Here is a 27,401-nt window from a genome sequence, read left to right as displayed (position 1 = left end):
AGAGCAGTTTATACGATGGGACGGAATGGGCTGGTGTAAAGTCGTTCCTGAGACTCCCCCCTTTTATCTTTGGGGGTTCCTACTGCTTTGTACTTTAAAATTATTTGTTACCCTGGCCGGGTGGCTCCGTTAATTGAAGCGTCTTCCCAAACAGCAGGGGAACTGCGGGTTCGGTTCCCGGAGGGGGCAAATACCTAGGTTGCAGGTTGATCCCGGTGGGGAAGGGGGCCTTCAGAAAGCCACCAATCGGTTTCGCTCTCTCCAAAATCAATAAAAACATACCGGGTGAGAGTTAAATGTAGGTATATACACACAAGTATTATGTATATATATACACGTATATATACATTTAATGTACATATATACATTCAATGCACATATATAGTATAAATATATTAAAGATATAACAATAAGGGTGTAGAGGGTTAAACACAAGAGGAGAAAACAAAACTGTGTGCCTGCCTCCAAATTTCCCCTTTCTGTAAGGATGCCAGTTATACTGCAGCTGGACTCAATTTAATCACCTCTGTAGAGACACTACCTCAAAGAAAGGTGGCATTCTGAGCTATGGGGTTAGGACTTCGATATATGAATTTCCAGGGGGCACCATTCAACAGTTAACATACAATAAATATTTTTAAAAATATTTTTCCGTTTTAATATGTAATAAGGCAAATATTGATAGAAAGAACCTACAAAAACTACTTGGGGTCCTCAAGACTGAAAGGGTCTTGTCTTGAAACTTGTGCCATTATTTTTTATTCGTTTTTAAATAAAGCTGTATTTTTTTTTTTACAAGAATCAACCAACACATGCATAAATGAGTAGAACAACAAATCAATGTTTCTTTCTCCTCTCTAAAATCAACCAGTCCTGGCTGGTGTAGCTCAGTGGATTGAGTGAGGGCTGTGAACCAAAGGGTTGCCAGCTGAATTCCCAGTCAGGGCACAGGCCTGGGTTGCAGGCCAGGTCCCCAGTGGGGGCCAGGTGGTTTCTCTCCCTCTTTCTCTCTAAGGTCAGGTTGCTCAGTTGGTTGGTTGTTGTGGGGATGTGCCAAGGTTGTGGGTTCAATCCTTGGTCAGTAACATGTGAGAGGCAAGTGGAACAAAATCAGTGTTTCTCTCTAAATAGATGGATAAACTCAGTGTAAAAAGACTTAAAAAAGGTCCCTTTAGAGCATGCTCACAGCACTTCCCTGTATGCTTGAAAAGTCACTCACTGAGGAAGGGATGTGTGAGCCCAGGCCTGGAGATCATAGAGGGAGCCATGGAGATGTTTAGGGGTAAAGTCTCTGGGGAAAAAAAAAATCACAGCAAGTGATCTCTACATGCTCAAAGAACACACTGTCATGCCTTCTTGTGAGACTTAATGACATGTATCAAAGTTTTCCCCGACCCTGGCTAACATTTTTAAGTGGGCAGTTCCACTTTGATGCCCCTCAGGTACCTCAATATAACCTGAATGCAAGCACCCATATTGTTCTTGTATTCAAAGCTTGCTTCTTCATGTCACCTCAGGTTACTCAGTCATCTATCAAAATTTCAGCGTTCCTCTATATTTCTCCTTTTCTATTACATTGAGGCTCTGTAGTGAATTAAATACAGCCCCAAGTTCTTTGTCACTCTTTCCATTGAGTAGAATTTATTTCCCCTCCCCTTGACTCAGGGCTGACCCTGACGGGCTATCCAATAAAATAAGGTCAAATGATGTATGACTTATGAGGCTATAAGGAGCTGAAATGCTCATTCCTGGGATATTCCCTCTTGGAATTTAGTCACCCTGTTGAGAAGAGCCCAGATCAGGTGAAGCAGTCCAATGTGAGTGCTCCAGCCAACAGTCCAGGCTGAGTTCCTAGCTGGCAGTCAGCATCTATTTCCAGCCTTAAGAGTGGGCTACCTTGGATGTTGAAGTCTCCAGAGGACTCTAGCAGTCACTGCCTCTGAAACTGCATGAGTGACCCTAAGTGAAAAGAATCACCCAGCTGATCCCAATGAACTCCTAGAATGGCAAGATGTGAATGTTGAGTAGTAACATAAATGTGATCCTGGCTTTGGAAATTTTACACCTTAAATGTCTCTCCCTCCTGCTTTCTTTGCACCACAAGCATCTTAGTTTAAGAAGTCATCATTGTTTAAAACTTTTTAAAAATGTTTTTGCATGCCGCCCAGGTGCCTCAGTTATTTGAGCATCATCCTGTCTGCCAAAATCTACAAGTTTGATTCCCAGTCCAGGCACATTCCTGGGTTGTAGGTTCTGTCCGGGTTTGGAAGGCAGCTATGTTTCTCTCACATTATCAAGACCCTGGCCTTTAAGCTAAGCCTAGAGCATTCCAAATGGGATTCACATCTATGAGACAAAATCAAGGAAATGCCAAGAATACTGAGTTGTAACATGTTCCTGAAAACCAATCTGAAACAGGAAATGTATGAACCATGTACTTCCTCCATGTGTGGTCAGAACTGCAGTTTAATGTAACAGATACTCTGAATATGGCTAATTGCTTTAATATTTGAAGACATAAGAAAGCTTATGCAAAAAAACACAGCAGGCCCAAGATCACACATTTTAGGTCCTCTTTGCAAAATTGGCTTTCAGAGTGGTGCCTTTTCACTGTGCCTAGACTATGAAAAATAAAAACAAAAAACAAAGCAAACTCCCAGACAACCCAATTTACACTGAGCCCACTCTACTTCTGCCTTTGGTCCATGCTGGGCAGATGGTGCCTTCTTGCCTGGTCCCCACTGCTTTGTGTGACTACCTACCTCAAAGGAGGGAGAGCAATTCAAACCTGCACATAGATTCCCGTAGACTTCATGTCTTTTCCTTTATGCATAAACTGCTTATCCTTGGTATATTACTTCAATAATTCTAAGCCAGGCATACAACTGTATGTGGAATCCCATGAAATCTTGTGGAAAACCTCTGCACTGGGGATCGTCTTCTGGGTTCCCAATCATTCCACTGCTAGTTGTATCAAAAATATGTTTAGGATTATTTTGGCATCTGTATTTTCAAGTGGGGAGGGAGGATGGATTTGTTGAAAGCAGCCTGCCCCCCTAAAGAAAAGTAATTCATGGACACAAACGACAGTGTGGTGATTACAGGGAAGGAGGTAGGAGGTAGAAAAATGAACTTAAAAACACAAATCAAATCAAACAACAACAACAAAAAACAGTTCAGCATTTACACAAAGTGGGTGTGGTTTATCTTTTGGGCCTCATTTTTACCTGATCACAAATTTAAGTGAAACCAACAAAAGAAACATGTGTGAATATATAATTTAGAGATTCCTTTTTGCAAAATGTTTAAAAATATAGCTATAGAAAGTGTCCTCACATCTGGCCAGGTAGCTCAGTTGTTTAGAGCATTGTCCTGACATGCCAAGGTTGTGGGTCCAATCTCTGGTCAGAACACATATAAGAATCAAGTAAGTGGAACAATAAATTGATATTTCCCTCTCCAAAACTAATAAACAAAATAAAAAAAAAACTGTCCTCAGACTATGCAAATGTCTAGGTTCTACCTCAGCCTGAAGAAGTGAACTCTCTAAAGATGGACCCCAAAACTGCAATTCCAACACTTCCTTGCAGGTGGGACTTACACACATTCCCATCAGTTATCACTAGATTCTGATTATGAGAATCAGGAGGAAAGGTCTTAGGTTCTTACTTCAAATGAGCCCAGTTCTTGGGTCTTTAGAGCATCAGGTTTCTGATTTGCTAAAGCACAGGGTACCTCTCAGAACACACTGCATTTTCATACTGTCCTCCCATTTCCTGCACACAAATCAATTTTCCCACCTGTGATTCCCACTGGGCGTTGTCTCCAGAGAACAAGACCACAAAACTGCCGCTGACTCCCCATTTTGAAGAGAAGGAACATTGTATCCTGAGACTTCACATACATCTATACCTGAGCTTCCGGGAGCTCCTTCATTAAAGAAAGCTACTTTCAGGACTTAAACTTGCTCTTAGATATCTGGACCACAAGAATGTCAAACAGCTGAATCTGTTGGGTAGGCCCTTCCTCCCAGGCTCCAGCATCTTCTGAATGCTCCACAACTTTGTAGGTCTCAGCAGCAGGCCCAACTGTTACACCAGGAAGCAAAATCCCCACCTGCTCTGCTCAGACTGCTCACCTCAACCTCAGGATCCCATATAAATCATTAACGTTATGTTACCTAAGTGGTTTTATGAAAGGTACTAGGTAACTGCAAGAGGGACCTTGGGAAAATACACTCAGTATCTGGTGGGGTCCTAGTGACTTTCTGGTGACAAGGCTTCTGCAGGCCAGGTCCTCAGGAGAGGGCAGGTGAGAGGCAACCACACACTGATGCTTCTCTCCCTCTTTCCCTCCCTAAAAATAAAAATAATAATAAGCCCTGGTTGGCATGGTTGAGTGGACTGAGTGCAGGTGTGCAAACCAAAGGGTTGCCGGTTCAATCCCAGTCAGGGCACATGCCTGGGTTGCTGGCCAGGTCCCCAGTTGGGGGCTTGTAAGAGGCAACCACACACTGATGTTTCTCTCCCCCCTTCCTCTCTAAAAATAAATAATCTTTAAAAAATTAATAAAAAGGAAAATTTGTTTATCCTTAAGTTCCTGGTTACATTTTTTCTTTACCTCTAGTTAGAACATTCCTTTTCTTAAAAAACAGAACAAAACCTATTCCATTTGTTTCAAAATTATTCTCTCCAGAAGTCTCTGCAATGTCTTTTTAACTGTGTTGTTCTCAATTGGTCATGCTGCACAGATCTTACTAATCCTGGATAGTAATTGGCAGGACCTTAAGATTTTCTTTCAGCTCTGCAAAAATTTCATTTCCTTTTCTCTTTTTAAAGCAAATCTTACTTTTAATTTCAGCCTATTTTTGTTCTAATAACTTAAAAATATTGCCTTGCATTTTTCATTTGCAATTATTTCTAACTCAATCTCCATTTTAAATGTTTAGTTCCTCTGAATGTCTTCCTTGAGCTATTTTTTTTAACCTCAGATATTTTCTCTTTGATGTTGAAGGCTTTCAAGCCTCTCCCTCCCTGCCTTCCATCCACATTGAAGATACTATCAGAAATCAGAAGGGAGTCTCCATAGATGGTGGGGCTATTTTAATGATACTCTTTCACAGGAATAGGGCAGGAACCAGGTTTTAGCATGAAGGTCCTTGAAATATTAAGGACAGCCCTTGTTCTGGAGCATAATACACCCATTTCCTAGTCCCCAGACCAACTATTTTTTCATAACTAATTTATTCTCTATTTTATTTTGCCCATGCACAGTCAGATACTTTGTGCAAGACAAGAAGACTACAAAAGGGAGGAAATCTGGAATTTCATGAGCAGACCTTCAATTAATCCTGCTCTCCTGCCACACAGCTATGAGCCTGCAACTCTGCCAAGGGGCTGTGTCCTCCAGTGCTGCTGCCCTCTCTTCAGTCCTGGCCTCAGCCTATCCCAGTATGTGTCCCCAGGTGATGCTGCCCCATGTTCAAATCTACAGTAATGACCTCTCACATTTTTAGCATTGTGGATGTACACTTCTGCCTCTTTTGGTTACGTAGTTATCTTCCAGTCCCCCATTTTTTAGGAATGTCATACAGATAAAATCTGATGACATTAATGTGGCTGTTTGCAATAAAATGATAATAAACACAGTTCTATTCTAAATTTCCTATTCTCTGCTATGAGCTTTGACTGAAAGTTTACCTTCTCACATAAATGCAGAAGTAAACACATTTTAGTTCATGTACAAGTAACATGCTGCTTTAGGAAATGCTGAACTCCTGGGTTTTACTGGTAGAGTTTCGATTTAGTAAATTAGGGTAAGCTTGGTAATCTGCAGTTTCAATATACACTCCAAGCAATTCTGATGTATGTGGTCATCTGATGTCTAGACAGGTTCTAACAGTGAGCTTTTCCATCTTAATTATTCATAGGGTTTCTCTCCCATGAGTTTTCTCATATTGAATTAGGGATTTACTTTAACTGAAAGCCTTCCAACACTTGTTACATTTATAGAATTTCTCTCTACTGTAAATTCTCTGATGGCCAGTAAGGCAAGTCTAACACCAGGAAAGGTCTTTTCACAATGATTACATTTGTAGGGTTTCTCACCAGTGTATGTTCTCTGATGCATACTGAGAGCTCTTCATTTGAAACCTTTCAAGAATGACTGTGTTCATAAGGTTTATACACAAGCTGTGTAAAAAGTTTCCCCACAGTAGTAACATTCATAGGGTTTCTTTCCAGTGTGAAAAGTTTTACGTGTGACAAAAATAGGAGTTACTGCTGAAGGACTTTCCACAATGAGCACAAAAATATGCTTTCTCTCCAGTGTGAACTTTCTGATGCCCAGTACAGTGACTCTGCCCAGTAAAGGCCTTTTCACAATGATTGCATTCATTAACAGGGTTTCTCACCTGTGTGCGTTCTCTCATGCTTTCTAAGAGCTAACCGACCACTAAAGGCTTTAATGCACATGTTACACTGATAAGGCTTCTCTCCAGTGTGTGTTCTTTGATGCACAATGAGGAGGTATCTCTGGCTGAAGGCTTTAACACAAATTTTACACTTATAGGGCTTCTCTCCAGTGTGTGTTCTCTGATGAACAGTTAGGATAGATCTCTGGCTGAAAGCTTTTCCACAATGATTACATTCATAAGGTTTCTCTCCAGTATGGGTTCGCTGGTGTACAACAAGCTGTGATTGCTGCCGAAAAGATTTCCCACAGTGGTTGCAGTGATAGGGTTTCTCGCCAGTGTGTGTTCTCTCATGTTTTCTAAGAGATGACCCATCACTGAAGGCTTTCCCACATTCAATGCATTCATAGGGCTTTTCTCCAGTGTGGGTTCTCTGATGTAGAATGAGGTGAGATCTCCACTTGAAACCTTTTCCACAATGACTGCATTCATAAAATTTCTTCTCTGCAGTATGAGTCTGCTGATGCACAACAAGCTGTGATTGCTGCCAGAAAGACTTCCCACAGTGGTGACATTCATAAGGTTTCTCTCCAGTGTGAATCCGTCTATGTGCAACAAAGTCAGAGCTACGGCTGAAAGAGTTTCCACAATGAGCACACAAATAAGGTTTCCCTGCAGTATGACTTCTCTGATGCCTAGTAAGGTGACTCTGCTGGTTAAAGAACTTTTCACAGTCATTACATTCAAAGGGTTTTCCACCCGTGTGTGTTCTTTCATGTTTCCTAAGAGCAGACCGACCACTGAAGGCTTTAACACACACATTACACTGATAGGGCTTCTCTCCAGTGTGTGTTCTCTGATGCACAGTGAGGAGATATCTCCACCTGAAAGCTTTTCCACAATGACTACATTCATAAGGTTTATCTCCAGTGTCGATTTTCTCATGCACACCAAGCTGTGATTGCTGCCTAAAAGATTTCCCCCAGTCACTACACTCATAGGGATTCTCGCCCAAGTTAATTCTCTGATGTGAAAGGTGAAAACTCCCAGAGATGGCTTTACCACAATGACTGCATTTACATGGCTTCTCTCCAGTGTGTGCTCTCTGGTGTACAAGCTTAGAGTAACAGCTGGCAGATTTTCCACATTGATTACATGCATGTGGCTTCTTTCTCATCTGATTGATGTCACAGTCACTAAAAGATGAGGCCACGTGGAAGGCACTGCATTCCTCCTCACATCCAGGATATCCAACCATTACTTCAGGTTGCACAAAGTGTTTGTCACACTCATATTGACTTTCTCCAAAATGTACTGGTTGGTTTTCATTCAGAGACATGCTATGGTTAATAACATTTCTATAGGCCTTACAATCATTACTGTTCTCTGATGAAAATATTCTTTTATGGAAATGAACAGAGGTACCATAGTTCAAAGAGTCACTTCTGACAGTATATTCATGAGGTTTTTTATCTTCCTTTTCAACATTTGCAAGTTTATGCAAGTGAATGTTTTGGGAGAAGGCTCTGGCACTTTCAAGATTTTCACAGGGCTTCTGATTGGTCCAGCCTTTCCAATGATTGACAAAAACTGAACTCTGTTGCAACTGTCGAAACTGTGAGTCAAGCTTGTGTACAGGTGTTTTTGCAGGTAATGCTGGAGGTAGAAGGCTTTCACTCTGACAACTTCCCTCAAGATCATGTTCACAATATTCCTCTTGCACAAACTCCTCCAACGTAAGTACAATTTGACTCAAAGATTCCTCCTGCTGCTCCCTGGGCTGGTCCCTCCAGCCCTGCACAGACCAGGGGCTCTCTACACAGCATTTCATATTTACATGGAAGGATAGCTCTTCCACAGCAGTATCCTCTTTAGAAGGTAACTCTTTCTTTTCAAGTGTAGTCTTCCAGTCTGAAAGAAATCCAAAATGCCTGAATTACTGCAGAAGCTTTAGAAGAGGGGAGGGGAACAAGAAAAACACCAAGTATGAGAGGTGTTTCTGGGTTTGTTTCGAATCCATGGACTGTAATTTCACACAGGATATAAAAGAGTGGGATGGATCAATAAATAGGGAATCAGTGATAATGCACAAAAAACAAGCGAAGGTAATGAGATAATCCAGAACTGGTCCTCAAAGAGGGAGCAAAGGAATAAGAACAAGCACAAGAGCATAAAGATTAAAGGAGAAATCAACAGAAAGAACTGAGTCTGAAAGTATATGGACCTTAATAAACACAAAAGATACCTAAGTCCAGTTACTGGGACTTGTGAATATGGTACTGTATTTGAAAAAAGATCTTTGCAGAATGGCTGAGTCTTTTTTTTTCTTAGGTTGCTTTTTCATTGCTTTATTAACTTTACATTTTCCCACGCAAATGGGTGAAACTACTGTTGACAGAAACTTAAGACTGCATGCCAAGGCAATCTCCAATGAGAAGTTGGTGACACAGAACTCACTTGACACATGGAAATTACACATGGTTCACAGCAAATGGATCAGTAAAGGCATATCAGGAAATGCAAGGAAAAAGCAAGCAGTGGGAATCACAGTATTAATCCCATGGAAAATGATAGGAATCAAGGCATAAGGCAAAATTCATCATGATGGTCATGGTTAGAGATTAGAGAACTCCCCTATAAGGATACGCAGGCAATTCCACAACTGCAGTTCCCTAAGTTTTCTCCGGATTTCTCTCATCTCCTCTGTGAACATTTCCATATCATTTCCATCTCCACCCATCCCATCATTGACCTGCCGATTGGGTATGGCCCACTGGAAGTTAGAGGCCAGTTGGCGAGCCTGTCACTGTCTGTTATTTCCTGTGGGCTGGTGGCCTTTGCTCCTTTCCAAAGGGCAGTCTTCCTTTCCATTCTGCATGCACTGCTCCATTTCTTCATTTTTGTGGTGCATATTTGCCATGATATTTTTTTCCTCATCGTTTTTCTGAGCCTATCCTTGCTGCCTGTTCCTCTTCCCAATTCTCACCACGAGTGCACCCCCATAACACTTGGACCAGCAGAGCTGCTCTGGTATTCTGGGCCTGATGCCAGCCCACAGCTGCAGGGCAGCAGGGAGCTGGTACCCAGAAGGCAGAACTGCTGAGTCTGAGATGGGGAAATTATCTGGCTGTAAATGTCACAAGTGACCTTCTAAGATGGAATTAGAGGAAGAGTGAATGAATACACAGAGATAAGTTAACATAAACACAGAGCAGAAATATAAAGATGTTGGACTTAAGAGATTGAAGTGATGTGGGCAAAATCCAAGGAATGTCACAGCCACCAGAACCTGGAACAGACAGGGAACAGATTTCCTCCAGTGGCCTCCTGAGAGAACATGGCCCTGTTGATATTGTTTCAGCTTTCTGGCCTCCAAGAACGGTAGGAGAATAAACTGGTGTTTAATTTGATCATGATGATTATTTTTCAAAGATTTATTGTTTAGAGAGAGGGAAAGGGAGGGAGAAAGAGAGGGAGAAACATCAATGAGTGAGAGAAACAGTGATTGGTTGACTCTTACATGCGTCCCAACTGGGGACCTGGCCTGCAACCCAGGCATGTACCCTGACTGGGAATCAAACTCATGACCTTTCGGTTCTCGGCATTAAACTCACTGAGCCATACTAGCCAGGGCTAAACTTGTGTTCTTTTAAACCCAGTGGCAATCTGTTACAGAACCCTCAGGAAACTAACACAGGACCTTAACTTGTGCCTCGATCTAGATTACTGACTCAAAATCTTAGCCTATTTTCTGATTTTCAACCTTTTAAAAAAATATTTTATTTATTTATTTTTAGAGAGAGGGGAAGAGAAGGAGAGGGAGAAAAACATCAATGTGTGGTTGCCTCTCACGCACCTCCCACTGGGGACCTAGCTCGCAACCTAGGTATGCGTCCTGGACTGGGAATTGAACCAATGACCCTTTGGTTTGCAGGCCCGCGCGCAATCCCCTGAGCTACACCAGCCAGGGCTGATTTTGAATCTTAAAACAGGATCCAAACACCAGAATGATTTAATAGTCATAAGCAACCATTTCTATCACTCCTAGCTGCATAGAGAGAAAAACATTGCTTTAACCATTCCAGAATTGATGCTACAGATTCGCTAGAAAAGCACTGTCATCTGTAAAGCAGTGTGGTTGGCCAGTCCAAACCACAGACTTCCCCAACTGGTGACTTTTGAGGATCATCTTCCTTGGTGGTATGCCAGGAATAAGAATGCTTAGCTTGCCGGGTTTACTTTGAGGCATAAATGAGTCAATATGTGAGCTTCACAGTGTCTGGCACGTGACACACTGATAGCACATGGTACTGTTGACATCACCATTGTTACTGATTCCTCCTTCTATTGCAGATATTGGGGTCCCAGTGTGTCCAATAAGCTCCCAGCTTAGGACACTTACTGGGGTCTTCCAAAATTCCCCCTTTGTTGGTCACTCTGTCCCTCCCAGTCATGCAGTCACCAGCATCCAGTACCATCAAGGCCTCTGTTCAAGTACCCATCCTTTGCTCTCCATACCTGCCAAGGAGATAAGGACCCTCCACTTAACAAAGTATTAAATACGCTCCTGGCCATCCCTTGACTTCCATGGGGACATTTCCCTTATGTCAAAGATCCTCTTTCCCTCTTGGGTAAGGTCCTTATCTATACTCAGCAATCCCTATAGCCAACACTGTTCTCCTTCCTGAGACTCTGATATGTTCCTTTGAGGTTTTGCTTTGGAATCCCCAGTGATGAGCATGAGAACTTTTTCAAATGAAACAATGACCCAATAAAGGGGAGTGAGTGATAGGGTGTTTGAGGACAAGGACAAGAGAAATCTCTGGATGGGTAAGATGCATCAAAATTGTGCCTGGCTGTTGGGAACTGAGCAAAGGAGGTTAAATATTCCACAACAACTTCTCTGTCAAGATCATGAAAAGAGAAAGACAAACAAACCGCAGGTCAGGCAAATAGTAACATCTACGATAGACAGAAAGAAGGTGTGGACACTAAACTGGATTCTGAATGACATCGGAGGACCAAGGACAATTACAGATGAGACTTCAGAGAATAAATAACAGAGGCTGCAGATGAGAGTTACAGAATAAGTTGGAGCAGAAACACAAGAAATAAATTCAATGCCTCCAGGTGACAAGAAGGGCACACATGATACTAAGTACAAGCAGTCCATCAGAAAAGGCCACAGAATGCATTATTTCAACTATAGAACATTCCAGAAAAGACAAACTAAAGAAACAGTAAAATAATCAGTGGTTGGCAGGAGTTAGGCTAGCTGGAAGGATGAACAGGCAGAGTAAAGAGGGTTTTTAGGGTAGTTACAACTACTCTGTGTAATACTATAAATGGTGATACAAGTCACCCTACATTTGTCCGACCCACAGAATATAAAGTACCAACAGTGAACCTAATGTAAACTATTGATCACTATTAATAACATAACGATCAATAAAGGCTCATCAATTGTAACTAATGTACTACAGAATACAAAATATTAATAGGGGAAATTGTGAATGTGTGGGCTAAGAGGTAAGTGCAAACTCTGTATGTTCTGTTCAACTTTGTGTAAACATAAAACTGTTTTCTAAATAGTCTATGATGAAAAAGGTGAAAGGGAATAAGAAGTACAAATTATCAATTATACAAATATTCATGGGGATGTAAAGAAAGTACAACATAGGGAGTATACTCAATAACAATGTAATAAAAATGTTTACTTTGAGATGTATACTAGACTTATTGGAGTGATCACTTTCCAAGTTATATAAATAAATGTCTAATCACTGTTTTACACCTGAAACAAACACAGTATTAAATGTCAACTGTAACTGAAAAATAAGTTTTAAAGAAATCTATTATTTAAGACAAAATGACCATGAGAAGTAGCCCAATTTACTGGGGTGATGAACAAGTTCTAAATTAATTCTGGTGATGTGAATACATTAAAAACCTTTGGGTACTTTAAATGGGTAAATTGTATCTTGAAATAGCTGTTTCAAAAAAGAATTCCAATTAGGCCAACACAATGTGATATATAAGGAAGTGGGTCTGTGGGATGAAAGACCTGGGAAGCAGGTCCAGAAGAATAGGAATTCTTCTGAAAGAAACAGGTGGCTGACATTTCCTAGGATACCTAAGATTTCACCACACCATGGGATCATCTGGAAGTCATGAGAACTTCAAACACACTGGAGGGAAAGAGTATGGCCTAAAAGGGAAGCCCGAAGAGCTGCTTCCACAGTGAACTTATGACAAGGAGCTCAGGGAAGAGGGGTCCAAAGGACCTGGGAATAAGACAAGGTGGTGAAGGGTAAAGATCAAAGGGGAGTAGGGAAAAGAAGTAAACCCATGCCTGAGATGGTAGCATGTGCATTCCCTGAGCTGGGTCCACGGATGAGGAGGAGGCTAACTCGATGGACATGAGGCTGCAGAGAACACCCGAGCAAGCTCCCCACACATGGCCTCCCTCCACCTCCAACCTAGGGAGCTGTCTGCCCAACCAAAGGCTCTCACCTCGGGTAGGAGGTTCCTGCTCTGCCCTCCATGGGTCTTCACCATTCTCCAGGTGGGAGATCACATCCAGATTGGGGAGCAGAAGCCCTGGTCAACAGGGAAAAACACAAGACTTGGTGCTCTGCTTGGAGATGAAGACAACTGCATCCTCCAGCCCAGCCCTTGTTCCCTGGGGTCAAACATGGATGGACTAGGAGGGACCTAGAGACATTCTGGGGAATAAGTCACACACCTGCAGTAAAGGCTAAGCGGCAACACCCGGGATCTGCATCTTGAAGGGACCCACTTTCAGACTGCTCCACCCCAGCACACGCACACCCAGGGGAAGAGCCACAGCTTGGAGTCCCAGAGGCAGAAAGCCCATGCAATGGCAGAGCCCACCTTACCCAGGGAGACTAGGTGGCCACATGTCTCTAGAGTCACGTCGCGGTACAGTGTCCTCTGAACTGTGTCTAGCTGTCCCCACTCCTCACGCGTGAAGCTCACAACCACATCCTTGAAGCTGACAGGTGGCTGAAACATCACCCACATTACCATGGGGCCATGTCTCCCCGATGTGGAGGTTAAGGGGGCACAGACCAGCAAAAGGAAGGAGATAGCATAGACTGGACATGATATCCAGAGCACCCACAGGTTCCCACCTTTGAGCAGTGATCTGATCAGACACTGACCCAATCCACAGCATTTTCACTTCTGAGTCTATGGCTGGTCACACCAGCAATCCTGATTTTCTGTCTTGGGAAACAACAGGAACCCCACAGGGAGAACCCCATCTCCCACTTCTCTGCAAAATCACAGATTTGAGGGCAAAGAGGATGTTCTAAATCAGGGATGAGGAAATACAGTCTGGGGGACAAATGAAGATTGTAGTGTGTTTTTAGAAGGCTAATGCCATGAGCTAGTGCAATTGGTTTTTCCCTAATTCCATATGTTAAAGCCCTACCCGCCATGTGACTTGTATTTGGGGGCGGGGCCTTTACAAAAGCAAATGTTAATGGGGGGGTCATAAGGGTAGGGCCCTAATGCGATGGGATCGGTGTCCTTACAATACAAGGAGACACCAGAGGCTTCTTTCTCTGCCATGTGAAGACAGAGAAGGCACAATCTTCAAGCCAGGAAGACAGTCCTCACCAGAAACTAACCTTGCTGGCACCTTGATTTCAGACTTTTAGTCTCCAGAACTATGAGCAAATAAGTGTTTGACCTACACAGCCTGTGGCATTTTGTTACAGCAGCAGACAAATATACCATACAAAAAAATATGGGACAGAGACCATGTGTGGCCCACAGACCCTAAGGCAGTTTCCACCACCTGGTCCTTACAGAAAACACTGGTAGAGTCAGCTCTCAACACAGGCTGGCAGGCAAGGGGCCCTATGCCCTGGCCCTGGGTGCCAGGCCCAATTTGGCATCTCAGCTTCATACCTTAGCAGGTAGACATCTGGACGAGTCCCTGAGCTTCTCAGGTGTGAGTTGTCCTGATGTGACCGTGAAAGCAGTATCCCACTTACAGGAGTCACACAGGACATGAGGGGAGGAGATATGGCCCAGAGAACCAGGTGTAAGTGGCTCATCTGCACAGGGAAGGTGCCTTATCTACAGGAAGCCCATAGGTCTCACCCAAAGGTATGAGGCTGCATTGCTGAGTTCGTGTGTGTCCTCCTGAAGAGGCAAGTGCTATTCCTGGACCCATTTTATAGCTGAAAACACTGAGGGGCAAAAAGAGCCAAGGTAACCTAACTTACCTGGGAGGGAACTGGTTGAGAACCCGCCTCCATTTCCTCCTCAGACTGGAAGGTGGTGTGCAGAGGGCAGATGTCCTCAGGAGGCAGTGCTGGGGGTGGGGCAACAAGTAGGGATTCAGCCCCTGCTCAGTACAGTACCCCCACACTCTCGAGCCCACTTCAACTCCAAACAAAGGAGGGGAATGTACCAGTTGAGAGACATTCCGCTGGGGTGTGAGGAACAGGGAGGTAGGACTGTGACCACATGGCACTCTTGTCCAAGGCTCTGAGGTCAGCCAAAGTGGCCAAGACAGCTTTTCAGTGGTGTAATGGGCTTAGCCTGCTCAGATCTGGGCCTGGCGATCAACCTGGGCTGCCCCTGGGCTCAAGGGAAATGCCCAGACATGTGCTGGGGTGTCTGAACTGTGATCCAACAGACACAGATTCCCCTCTGCATACAGAGGGGCCAGTTTTTTCTGTCATTTCATGAGAATGAATAGGAGGAGGTAAAGACGGTGTCAAAACTGCATGCTTTAAAAACATTCCAATTAAACAACGGGCTTGCAAAAAACAAACAAACAAACAAAAAAACCCTGCACAATTGCCAAAGAACAGTGATACAGGGCCTGGGTTAAAAAAATTTTAAAAAGCACAATTTAAATATATTACAATGAAACATCAATCAGTTTCCAAAAATATGTGTGGGGAATTGTGACAAGGAGGTTACAAAAATCCTGAGGATGGCAAATGGCGCTCTAAAAGAAGAGTGTTTTCCCTCAGGATATTCTGGAGGTGCCTCAATGCTGCCCTACTGCCTGGAGCAGAATAATAGAACAGAGAGCTGAGAAATAAAATCTCACTTATAAGGTATATCTGTGACTAACGAGCAAAGAGGCAAGAATATAAAATGGGGTAAAAACAGTGTCTTCATCCCTGGCTGGTGTGGCTCAGTAGATTGAGCTCCAGCCTGCAAACTGAAGGGTTGCTGGATTGATTCTCAGTCAGGACACATGCCTAGGTTGAGGGTTTTGTCCCAGGTTGGGGTATGTACACGAGGGAACCGATTGATGTTTCTCTCCCACTTTCTCCCTCCCTTCCCTTCTCTCTGAAAATAAAGAAAGAAAGTCTTTAAGGAAAAAAAAAAAAGCAGTATTTTCAATAAAGGGTGTTGGGAAACCTGCCAGATACATGCAAAAAGATGAAAGTAGACTACTTTGTAACTTCATGTACAAAAATAAACTTAAAATGGATTAAAGACTTAAATGTAAAACCCAAAACCATAACACAATAAACTTTCTGACACTAGTCAAACCAGTAATTTTTAGATATGTGTCCTCAGGTAAGGGAAACAAATGCAAAAACAAAACAAAACAAAACAAAACAAAAAGAACAAACAAAAAACAAACAAACAAAAAAACAGGATGACATTAAACTCTAAAGCTTTTGGCCAAAAAGGAAAGCATCGACAAAACAAAAAGGCAACTTACTAAATGGGAATAGATATTTGTAAATGATATATCTGATAATCAGTTAATATCCAAAATATATAAAGAATTCATACATGTCAACATTTAAAAATCCAATTAAAAAATGGGCAGAGAACCTGAATAGAAATTTTTCCAGAGAGAACACATAGATGGCCAATAGACATACGAAAAGATGCTCAACAGCACTTAATCATCAGAAAGATGCAAATTAAGATGCAGGGTTAACACCTCACACCAGTCAGAATGGCTATCATGAATAAATCAACCAACAAGTGTTGGCGAAAATGTGGAAAAAAGGAATGCAGAATAGTGCAGCCACTATAGAAAACTGCATGGATTTTCCTCAAAAAATTAAAAACAGTACTGCCTTATAACCCCACTTCTGGATTTATATCCAAAGAAACCCAAAACACTAATTTGAAAGAATTTATGTACTCCTATGTTCCCTGCAGGATTGTTTACAATAGCCAAGATGTGGGAACAACCCAAGTGCCCACCAATAGACTAGTGGACAAAAGTGATAGTACACATACACAAATGGAATATTACTTGGCTATAAAAAATGAAACCTTACCATCTGCTACAGCATGAATGGACCTGTGAAATATGTCAGAGAAAGACAAACACCATATGATTTTACTTATGTGTGGAATCTAAAAAACAAAACGGAAACCAACTCATAGACACAGAGAATAAACTGATGGTTGCCAGATGGGTGCAGGTATAGGTGAAAAGATCAAGGGAATTAAGGAGCACAAACTGCCCTGACCAGGTAGCTCAGTTGATTAGAGTATCATCACCACATGCAAACTTGTGAGTTCTAGTCCCAGTCAAGACACACACTGGAGTCAACCAGTGAATGCACCAATGAGTGCAACAACAAATTGATGTTTCTCTCTCCTTCTCTCCCTTTTCTTCTCTCTAAAATCAATAAATAAAATAATTAAAAAGCACAAACTGCTCGTTATAAAACTAATCACATGGACATGAAGTACAGAATAGGGAATACAGTAATAACTGTGTATAGGGTCAGATGGGCACTAGACTTATTGAGCAGATCACAGGTATAAAAATGCCCAATCACTATGTTGTGTACCCAAATCTAATATTGTATGTCAACTATAATTAAAAAATAAATTAAAAAAAAATAGCTTGAGTGAAAATTCACCAAGGCTTCGTGATTAAGTAGAAGCCAGGAGCTCTGCAGTTCCTGGTCCTAAGCACACTGTCACCCTGGCTCACAGCTTCCCCCTGGCCCAGCCCACTGCCCTTGCCCTCTTTCCTGTCATTCTCCATGTGGGGCCCACCTCTCAGCCCCTTACTTGGGTGCTCTGTACAATCTACTCTAAGCCATCGGATGCCCTCTCTGCCTCCCCCTGCTAGGGTCTGCATCCTGGGTGGTATGAGACTAGAAGGATACCAACATCTACTTCATCTCCTTACAGTCCCTACAGCTGCCAAGTCCTGGCTCTCATTTCCTCTTCCAGCCCCTCCCACCATGACCCCTTCAGTGCAGACACACCTCTTATTCACTCCAGTGATGACCGTGGACTCTTTCACCTTCCTGGCACACATACTCCCCTAAGCCCACACACTCCCAAGTGTCTCCCTGAGACTTCCCAGAGGTTTTCCTTCTGGTTAAGGCAACTCCTGCATCCCAGTGCCCCACTCTTGCCACCAAGTTCTTGCTCTTCACAGCTGAGCCCCTGACAGAGTGTCTGACATCCCCAGGCTTCCCACACTAAGAAGGCTTCCCAGGACTCTAGATGATGCTCTCTTGTTCTGACACTCCGGCCCATCCCAAGGCAATCTCCTACTGCCTATGTCTATTTCCACCCTTTGATCCTCTTCATTGTCTGGAAACACCCATTCTGCGGCCAAACTGCCCACTTGCCAAGTCCTAGCTCTACAACTTGCCTCCGTAGAGCCCCCAACAGGCCTTAACCTCTCTGGCCCTGTTTCCTCCTCTGTAGACTTCTGGAACAGCAGTTATTACCTCATCATGCCTCTGTGAGAATTAAATGAGTTGCATTTATAGAGCTTAATGCCACATTGACACACAGTACAAGCACATTTAATCATGTTGATTATACTTGGACATGAAATTCCCCTTCCATATCTCATACTCGACGCAGGAGAGAGCTGGTCTGGCTGGGAACTATACAGGGCTGGGGAGGAGGCTCTTTCTCTTTGTTTTCAGTTTCTTCTTCTCCCTGACTTTAGCATGGGGTTTCAAGTGCTGCCCCAAGCTTCATGACAAGCCTAAACCTCCCTCCCAGGTTTCTGACACTACTATCCCCTCCTCAACACCCCCCAACCCCCCCATGGAATCCTCAACTCAAGAGAACTGAGAGTGACTAGGAATTCCTTTTTTCTTGTGACTTCCTTCCTGGCTCCATTCTAGAAATGGAGCCCTGGCTGGATAGCTCAGTTGGTTAGAGTGTCATCCCATATGCCAAAGTTGTCGGTTCGAACCCAGATCACAACACATAAGAATCAACCAATGGATGCATAAATAAGAGGAAAAACAAAGTGAAGTTTCTGTCTCTAATATCAATAAACAAAAATTTTTAAAAATAAATGGAAACAGAGTCTTCTCAGCAATTTCCACTCTACTGACACTCCCCCTTGCACTGACTTATTTCCACAGCAACATGATTCCACTTCCAGAGTCCCATTGAAATCCAAGCCCTAATGTCAAGGACAGCTTCCTGTCCCTGCAGTCCTCATCTCCAGTCCTGGTCACATCTCCAGCCCCTCCTCCCATCTAGCCCCTAACTTGGGGCATTAGCACACACAAGGACTGTAGGCCCCCCACATCACAGGCTGGTGTTGCTGATTTTGTTTGCCTAGGCTACCCCTAACTTTGTTCACTTGGAAAACAAGTTTTTCTTCAAAGTGAGCACAACATTCACGTACCAGTGGAAGAAAACGTGGCTGTATTCTGGGACTGGGGTATCCTCTGGGGTACAGGGTGTGGATGTAAGTAAGGGCGTCCAAACCTATAGAGAACTTTTGTAATTTAGTTGAGCCAAACAGAGAATATACCTGAAAGCATGATCTCAACAAGCTGAGAAAATGCTTTCCAGAAATGAGTTTGCAGCTTTCATGCATTCGGAATTAAAAAGGGAAGGTAAGGAAGATTACAGAGTGGGGAGAAAGCAAGGTAGAGATTGGAGATGTCCAGCTATTTGACAAGAAAGAGGCACTTCAAACGTGTGCTAACCGAGATGCACAGAAACAATGGACCGCGCTTGCTTAACGCGAAGACAAACTTCTCCCTGTGCAAGTTACAGGCCTGGGGCGTGACTACCTGCCAAGACCTACCCAGTTAGGAACTTATGACCTTATCTCCCCCAAGAAGTTATTCTCACAGAACTCCTTTTTCATCCACGAAGCATACTTCCCTGGACGGCTGTTAGGAGGATCTTGGTTACCACCTCCTGCACAGAGAGCGCCCTGGGGGTGAGCACTGTGCTTTAACAGGGAGGAAAGCAGGAGGCGCGGTTCAGGCCTGGGTGGGAGGCCCCAGAGCCACAAACGCCGGCCTGAAATCTTCCACAGCAGCTCTCCATCCTGGGCTTGCTTTGCGGTAGGAGGGTCAAGCAGAGCAGCCCCAGCCCCGTCTTGCAGCAGAGGGGCCTCAGCTGGGCTCTGCTGCTAGAGGGGCCCCTTCCTGTACCTGTTTCCTACGGGTTCCTGCGGCCAGAGGGGCTTGAATCTTACAGACCCCTACCTGGTCCTGCAAGAGGAGGTACGCGAGCCAGGCCCGCTGCCTCCTTGGACGCTGCCCAGGTCACTTCGGCCACGTCCTGTAACCGACCCCGCCCGCTCACAGCGGAACTTTCCCGCTATTCCCGGGTGCTCCACTCACCTGAGAGGAGGAGGTAATGGCGGGGCTTCCGGTGGACGGCGGAAGTGCCCGTGCTCAGCGCCACCAACTACAAGTCCCAGAAGGCTATGCGTCGGTGGCGGTTTCTCGCTGTTATCCTTGAGGACGCGCCACTCCTCCAAGATCCGAATCAACGGGCGTACCTAATTCCCCTTTCCTGGCGACCGAGGCCGAGGCGTCTGCCACAGGGGCGACTCACGCTGGGAGCGGGATTCGCTCGTCAGTTGCGCTCGGCCTCTTTCCCTCACAGTCGTTTCCGACGCCCGGACCTGCTGTGGGAGTAAATGAAGACTACCTGGCAGGTGAGCAAGGCAGGCCGCCACCGTCCTGTGCGTTTGACGGAGGCCGAAGGGTTGGGCACAAGGACAGTGGCAAACGTGAAAGGCCGCAGCAGGCGCCCTGTTTGCACTTTGTCGAGGGTGGAAGTTGGAGGGTGGCTGACTAGAGGTGTGCGGTCCTCTTACCCACAGTCTGTTGGGCGCTGGGGAATCTCCCATTGGTCAGGATGGTGGCAGGGGTAGGTTCTTCGACTGAGCGCATCACAAGGTAGAGAAACGAATGGATAGGGATCCCTCAGTGCGCCAGAAGCTAGAAATATGAGTAGGTAGAGTCCCTAGAGCGGGGAAAGCTAAAAAGATTAATGGATAGAGCCCAAGTCTGCTGAAAGTTAGAAAGGTGAGTGGATAGGGCCCCTGGCTTGCCAAAAGCAAAATTATATGGATAGAAGAAAGAAAGAAAGCTCTCGCCTCCCTACCCCTATAAGCACTGGGGGCTTGAGCAGGATAAGGAGATGATCTTTGAGACAGGAGTCCAACATTCATCCAGGTCATGCGGCTAAAACCTGTTTTCTTTTGCATCACACCTTCACGAGTTTCTTTCCTTGTGCCAGACAGCCGAACCTCCGTTTTGTTCCGTTACAGTACTACGCGATTTTGGGGGGAAGCATATTTGTCTCCCTATTGCTCCTAAGTAGTACAGGGGCAAAACCCAGGGAGGCCAGCAGTTAGTGACCAAGTCTTGACTAATTTGGGCCTATTGCTGCAGAGATTGTGGGCCAGAGAAGTGTGGCCTTTGTATGTATATTCAGTCACTGCCTTGTATGTAGGGTGCAGTCAGACCCACCACCCATCCTTTTAGTGGGAACCGCTCCTGCTCTTCTCAGACATCACTCATGGTGAACTCCTAGATTGTGTTCTTGTGTCTGGGGTGTTCCTGCGACTCATCTGGGACAGACCTTGCTAGTTGCTTTATCCAAGAACCATCTTACTGGAATGTTTGTTACTTGCTAACATGACCCTGCAATTTGTATATTCTTTCAGAAAGTCTGGAATCTAACTTCCAAAGGGAGAGTCTTGATGGTCTCATCCCTCTTGTGTTTCGTTTGAATTAGGAAAAGGCTTTCTGGCCAAGGAGAAATAATAAGTGTGCTGGGGGCTTCTGGGGAAGTGTTCCTCCCTCTCAAGAAAGGACATAGGGCACTAGTGTGTCCCCTTTTATTCTCTCTGAACATTGTTGTCTGTATGTAATGTGTGGAACAGAACCACCCTGCCAGCACCACGAGGAATCCAGCCCAACAGGCAAAGTCAACATGCTGAGAGTGGCAGAGCAGAAAGATGGAAAGAAACACAGTAATCCTCGAGTCAACTCCTTGAATCAATTTGTTGATTCAACAAATATTGAATCAACTAATATTGCCTATACCCACCTATGAATGTATTTCTAAAAGAAAGTTATTTTTGTCCAGAATAGGAAAATGTATAAAGAAAGCATAATAGTGGTAGCCTAGGGCTGGGGGAGTTTAAGGGAAAATGTGACTGACTGCTAAATGGGTATTTTGTTTCTGAGGTGATGAAAATGTTCTGAAATTGCCCTGATGGTTGTATAACCCTGAATATATTAAAAACCATTGAATTGTACAGATTAAATAGGTGGATTATGAATTATGTCTCAGTAAAGCTGTTTAAAATACATGTTACCAACACCTATTGGGAAAAAAGATAAAATGGGGAGAAAATTAATGTTAAATAAGTACAAAATCATTAACACTTAAAACTAGTAGCAGTTGGCTGGAGTGGCTCAGTGGATTGAGTGCTGGCCTGTGAACCATAGTCTCGTTTGATTCCCAGTCTGGGCACATGCCTGGGTTGTAGGCCAGGTCCCCAGTAGGGAACATGCAAGAGGCAATGGATCAGTGTTTCTCTCTCTTTCTCCCTCCCTTCCCTTGTCTCTAAAAATAAATAAAATCTTAAAAAAAAATAGTAGCAGTGATTACTTAATAGCAAATACCCAGTATTTAAGTAAACTCCAATTATAGTAAATGTTTTACATTTTGCTTTTCAAACTAGGATTTGAACAAGGTTCACACCTTGAAACTGGTCCCAGGAAAAGCCGGGGAAAAAGAAATGACACCATAAGGATACCATCACCAAAATCTAGGATGTGGTAAATCCAATGGGAGAAATTTACCTGGTTTCAACAAATAAATTTAAAGGAACCTTGGCTGGTGTAGCTCAGTGGATTGATTGCTGGCCTATAAACCAAAGGGTCACCAGTTCAATTCCCAATTAGGGAATATGACTTGGCTGTGGGCCAGGTCCCCAGTAGGGGGTGCTCAAGAGACCACCACACATTGATGTTTCCTTCTCTTTCTCCCTCCCATCCCCTCTCTAAAGAATAAAATCTTTAAAAAAACCACACACACAAACAAACCCTCAAACCTGCTTTTAAAGGGGTCTTCATTTTTGTCAAAATAAACATAAGTAAGTTTGGTTGAAACAAAACAATATTGCTTTAATTTTACCCAGATATTGTTGCCTCTGAAAGCCTGTACTTTTTGTTAAAAAGGATTACTAGCAAAGCATGAGAGAGGATAAAACCAGCTAGCACCAAATCAAGATATCCTTGATATAAGGAATCTGATGGAAAACCCAAGAGGAAACCTCTTTCTTGCTGAGGGTTGGTGGCATTTAATTTAGTTGATCATCATCTACAGTTCCTGGGGTGATACTACAGTAAAAATGGAATGATCTTTTATCAGCCACGAGAGGTAGGGACATCATGGAATTCTGGGGCTTGGACATGGTCATCCTGGGGAGATCAGTTTAATATATGCAGCAAACATTTTTTTCCTCTTAAAAAAGATTTTATTTTTCTTAGAGGGGAAGGTTGGGAGAGGGAGAGAAACATCGATGTGTGAGAGACACACCAATCAGTTACCTCTTGCATGTCTCCCAAATGGAGGCCTGGCCTGGCCTGAAATCCAGGCGTGTGCAATGACCAGAAATTGAACCGGTGACCTTTCAGTTTGCAGGACAATGCCCAACATACTGAGCCATACCAGTCAGGGCTACAGCAAACAATCTTAAGGGGAGAGTAGTGAACAGCCAAACCAAATCCCTACACACGTGGGGCTCATGTTCCAGCCAGGAACTATAATTCCATTGGTGATGCCAGGGCAACGTGAGCTGTGAAGAGGTTAAGTCAGGGAGAGGAATTAGGGCACGAGCAGATGGTCATTGGAGCCATCCCAGAGATAAGGAAGTGTTCCAGCAAAGTAGATGGAGCCACATCATTCTTTATGACCTCATCTCGTTGGAAGTTACATGGCATGATTCTGTTGACACTACTGATTGAACCAAGCCCAATTTCTAGGAAGGAATAGCAAAGAATTTGTGGCCATGTTTGAAACTGCCACAGATGGGAAAGCAGTCAGCTCACCTTTAGTGAACTCACAATAAGTGTGACATTTCAGGATGATGTGATCTCATTTGAGGACATGGCTATGAACTTCACTAGTCAGTGCTGGGAACCATGAGGAAGCCACTACCCAAGAAAATCACTGGGACTTGGAGGAGCTGCTAACCTTCTACATCGAGAACAACTCCTTCTCTCTAGGAAAGGCCTCAACTCACATGGTGGGAAAGCAGCAGCACCCAGGTTAAATTCTTTAACCCTGGATGTTTTCCTAGCTCGGAGAAGCCAAAAGTGCCATGATCAGATTGTGGAAATAATTAAATGTGATATAGCAGCCATGAGCCCTGTGTCTGAAGAGTCTGGGGAGGGCAGCACTCAACCAGTATCTGTTGAAAATAAGTACTTTTGACCAGAGGCTTAGAAGATGTTTTGAAATGTTAAGCTCAATTTAAGAGAACAAAGTGTAGTCATGGAGCAAGGGATGGAATTGGTTGTGGGTTACAAGTTGTATGACATACAGAATTTTAATGTCATCTTATGTGAAACATGGACATCACATACATGCCCTAGTTCTGTCAGCATCTTGTTGATTAACTTGGTGACAGACATTGATCATCTCTCTCAAAGAGTCCCTCAGGAAAAGCTGAAATGTAAAGCAAATGAACATGCCCAAAAGGCTTGCCTGGAGATTCCAGCCCTCTAGGCATCCAAAGCTTACTCTCAACGTTCCTGTTCCCTGCACCTAACTATATCTTTTTTTTTTTTTTAAATCCTCACCCAAGGAAATGTTTTTATAGATTTTATAGAGAGGAAAGGGGAGAGACATGGAAGTGAGAAACATCGATTAGCTGGCTCCTGTGTACATGTCCTGACCAGGAATTGAACCTGCAACCTACCTAACTTTATCCTGCCATAAGGAACGGAATGACACCCTGCTCACTTGGAATTTTGGACTGGAGGGGTTGTGGCCTTCCACAGAATCTGCTAGAACTGGTCTGACATGAAAAGATTTATTTAAATAAAGATACACATGAAGATTCTGCCACAGAAATATATGGTTTATTTATCTTCCCTTTTCGTCCTTGTTTACACACATAAATAATTTATAACAAATATAATATCAGTGCATACTTTTTCATTATAAGCAATTCTCAGGTTTCACTAATACCACTTTTAATGACCCTATTATAACTGCAAATCAACTGAGTAAAAAGTTAAATCTGTTTTTCCAGCGGTTATATTCATTATCAGCAACACCCCACCAGTTAATAATTAGGGGCAGTCTCCCTGGTTGTCCTTTGGTCTCATGAACATCATCCTTCAACACTTCTTTTCAAGTTCCAATCACACTCATTTATGTTCTGATGCAGGACTGAGTTGAAAAGGCAGCACCTCTTCAACAGGCTTTAGCACTACGAGGTAGGTGTTTCTTCTTGCATTTCACCCTACTGTGTGTCTTCCGATGCCCTATGAGGTGCGAGCTCTGGGTGAAGGCCTTTCCACATTCATTACACATGTAGGGACGCTCCCCAGTGTGGGTCCTCTGATGCCTGACAAGATGGGAGCTCTGGCGGAAGGCTTTTCTGCAGACCTGACACTGGTAGGGCTTGGCTCCGGTGTGAGTCCTCACATGCTGGGAGATGGCTGAGCGATCGTTGAAAGTCCTCCCACACTCACGACATTTAAACGGTCTCTCTCCAGTATGAATTCTCTGATGCTGCGTGAGGGAGGAGCTCTGAATAAAGGCTTTCCCACAGTCCTGACACACGTAGGGCTTCTCTCCTGTGTGTATTTTTTTATGTACAGAGAAGTATCTTGGGTTGCAGAAAGTTTTACCACATGCGCTGCATCGGCAAATTTGGCTCCCCTTATGAATTCTCGTAAATGTAACCTGCTGGGTGCTCTGGCCAACGGTCCCACAACCACTGCTTTCCCTGGCTTTGTTCCCTTTGCGGCTTTTCTGATGGATTTTTTCAGGGGAATTATGCATCACTTTTTTAACTCGTGAGCCACGCTTGCGCAAGTGTTTCTTAGGTAGAGTTTTCTGGAGTGAAACATGGCTTGGGTCAAGACCTGTGTCTGCCTGGGATCTGGAGCTTTCACAGTGCTGCTTCTGAGAGAGGGATTCCACCTGAGTCAGGCCCACATGTTTCAATGCTGTGTCCTGAGCTTCTGGGGCCCTACCCTGCAAGGCATCTCCTGAGGTAGAAGACAGGGCCTTGGCCCTTGAGGGTTTCTCCACTTTCTGGTCATGGGCTGGTTCTGCCTCAGGAATAGGAGACTTTGGGGTTAATTCTTTGCTTTCCAATGTATTCTCCCACCCTGAAAAAAAAAACAAAAGGTGTGGATTCTGCACAGAAAAAATGCTGAAGGTGTTGAGAGTATGCCATAATTACTTATTCAAAAGCTGGTTGTTTATTGGTTGTTTTTTTTTTTTTTTTACCACCAAGTACAGTCTTTTAACATGGGGAGAGAGAATGAGAAAAGCAGTAAAGCAGCAAAGCAGGAAACACTGAGCTTGGAGATAAAGGGCTGGGCCGAGGGCTGGAGTATTTGTCTAGCTCTCCAAAGTCCTGTGTTGCCCTCACACACCTGCAGTGTGGGTCAGTCAGTCCTTCAGTGGATCTCAAGATGCCTCTGTCCACACAACACCCACACCTTCAGGTCCACAGTACCAGTTAAAGGCCCTGGATGGAGCAAGAGACTCTTGAGGGCAGACGCTTTCCTTAAGCTGGGCCCAGAGTAGGTGAAATCATGAACTCAGGGTCCCTGTGGCATCCCTGGTCTGTCCGTGGGCAAGGTCTTACCCACGGAGACCAGGTGTCTGAAGGTCTCCAGCATCACGTCATGGTATTCGGTCCTTTGTGCTGGGTCCAGCAGATCCCATTCTTCCCTGTTGAAGTCCACAGCCACATCCAGGTAAGTCACTGGTTCCTGCAATGCCACATATATTGTGCATCCACTCAGTATAAGTCAGAAAGTCATCCAAGGGGACACAAGGCAGACCAACTGGGATATTCCAAAAGGGCTTGCTGTGCAGGGAGGGAATGCTTTTCCCTTGGAGGTTTGCTGGAAACACCGACTTGGAAGAGGTCCAATAGGTCTCTCACAAAACCAGTTTGAGGCTGGAGGCAGTCACTACTTCACTAAGAGCTGCAAATACTACAAGCAAACTACCTCTGCCAACCCACACCTGTGTCCAGCTCACCATTCCCCACAACTCTTCACAGAAGTCCCACTGATGGGCATAGCCCCCATCCCCACCATATGGAGAGACAGAAGCTACCACAGGATGATGCTGTCCCCAGGCAGCTGCCATCAGTCCTTTCTGAGGAAATGACAAGAACCACAGAAGGAAGGGAGAGCCCTCCCCACTCCCCTTTGCCTGGATCTGTGGGGCATTCTGCCCACCAGGGGCGGAGCCACAGATGGTCTGGATAGATACCTCCCATCCTCTGGGAGCCCCTGAATACAGCCTTGCCTGGAGCCTACCACAGAACACTCAGTACATGAGGGACAGTGAGCTCACACTGATGCTTGAGCCAGGTGTAAGCAACTTCCAGCAGAAGCAGCCCTGACTGATGCCACATATACACAGTGGCTGGGTGACACTATGTGAGCCTCATTGGCCCTATTTTGTCCATGCCCTAGCTCTGTGTTATTCTGAAGCAAACCTTAGA

General features: G+C 44.2%; 2 protein-coding genes, 1 long non-coding RNA gene and 1 pseudogene across 3 annotated transcripts in view; 1 reads left to right on the top strand and 3 right to left on the bottom strand.

Annotated features, from left to right (window-relative positions):
* Nucleotides 1–6,263: 6,263 nt before the first annotated feature.
* Nucleotides 6,264–19,990, bottom strand: LOC123825475 (zinc finger protein 544-like). Its single transcript, XM_045848876.1, has 6 exons — nucleotides 19,873–19,990; nucleotides 19,056–19,138; nucleotides 14,671–14,759; nucleotides 13,312–13,438; nucleotides 12,926–13,012; nucleotides 6,264–8,323 (listed from the first exon to the last, which is right to left on the bottom strand). The coding sequence occupies exons 3-6, from the start codon at nucleotides 14,701–14,703 to the stop codon at nucleotides 6,396–6,398; spliced, it is 2,175 nt and encodes a 724-aa protein (XP_045704832.1). The 5' UTR covers nucleotides 14,704–14,759; nucleotides 19,056–19,138; nucleotides 19,873–19,990; the 3' UTR covers nucleotides 6,264–6,395.
* On the bottom strand, nucleotides 8,990–9,332 carry LOC123825639 (annotated as a pseudogene).
* Nucleotides 19,991–20,116: 126 nt separating the features above from the next.
* LOC123825661 lies at nucleotides 20,117–24,772 on the top strand. Its single transcript, XR_006786930.1, has 2 exons — nucleotides 20,117–20,330; nucleotides 24,504–24,772. It is a non-coding gene; the product is annotated as an uncharacterized LOC123825661 (long non-coding RNA).
* The window catches only part of LOC123825644 (zinc finger protein 420-like), a 98,512-nt gene continuing 95,869 nt past the window's right edge, over nucleotides 24,759–27,401 (bottom strand). Inside the window, 1 exon segment of the mRNA XM_045849245.1 lies at nucleotides 24,759–25,509. Coding sequence (XP_045705201.1) covers nucleotides 25,118–25,509 — 392 coding nt within the window. The 3' untranslated portion in view covers nucleotides 24,759–25,117.

This window comes from Phyllostomus hastatus, unplaced genomic scaffold (genome assembly GCF_019186645.2).
Source record: "Phyllostomus hastatus isolate PE091 unplaced genomic scaffold, TTU_PhHast_1.1 phas_contig_133, whole genome shotgun sequence".
NCBI classification, from domain to species: Eukaryota; Metazoa; Chordata; class Mammalia; order Chiroptera; family Phyllostomidae; genus Phyllostomus; species Phyllostomus hastatus.
The sequence above is the reverse complement of the archived record's forward strand: the minus strand, read 5'-3'. Positions and strand labels throughout refer to the sequence as shown.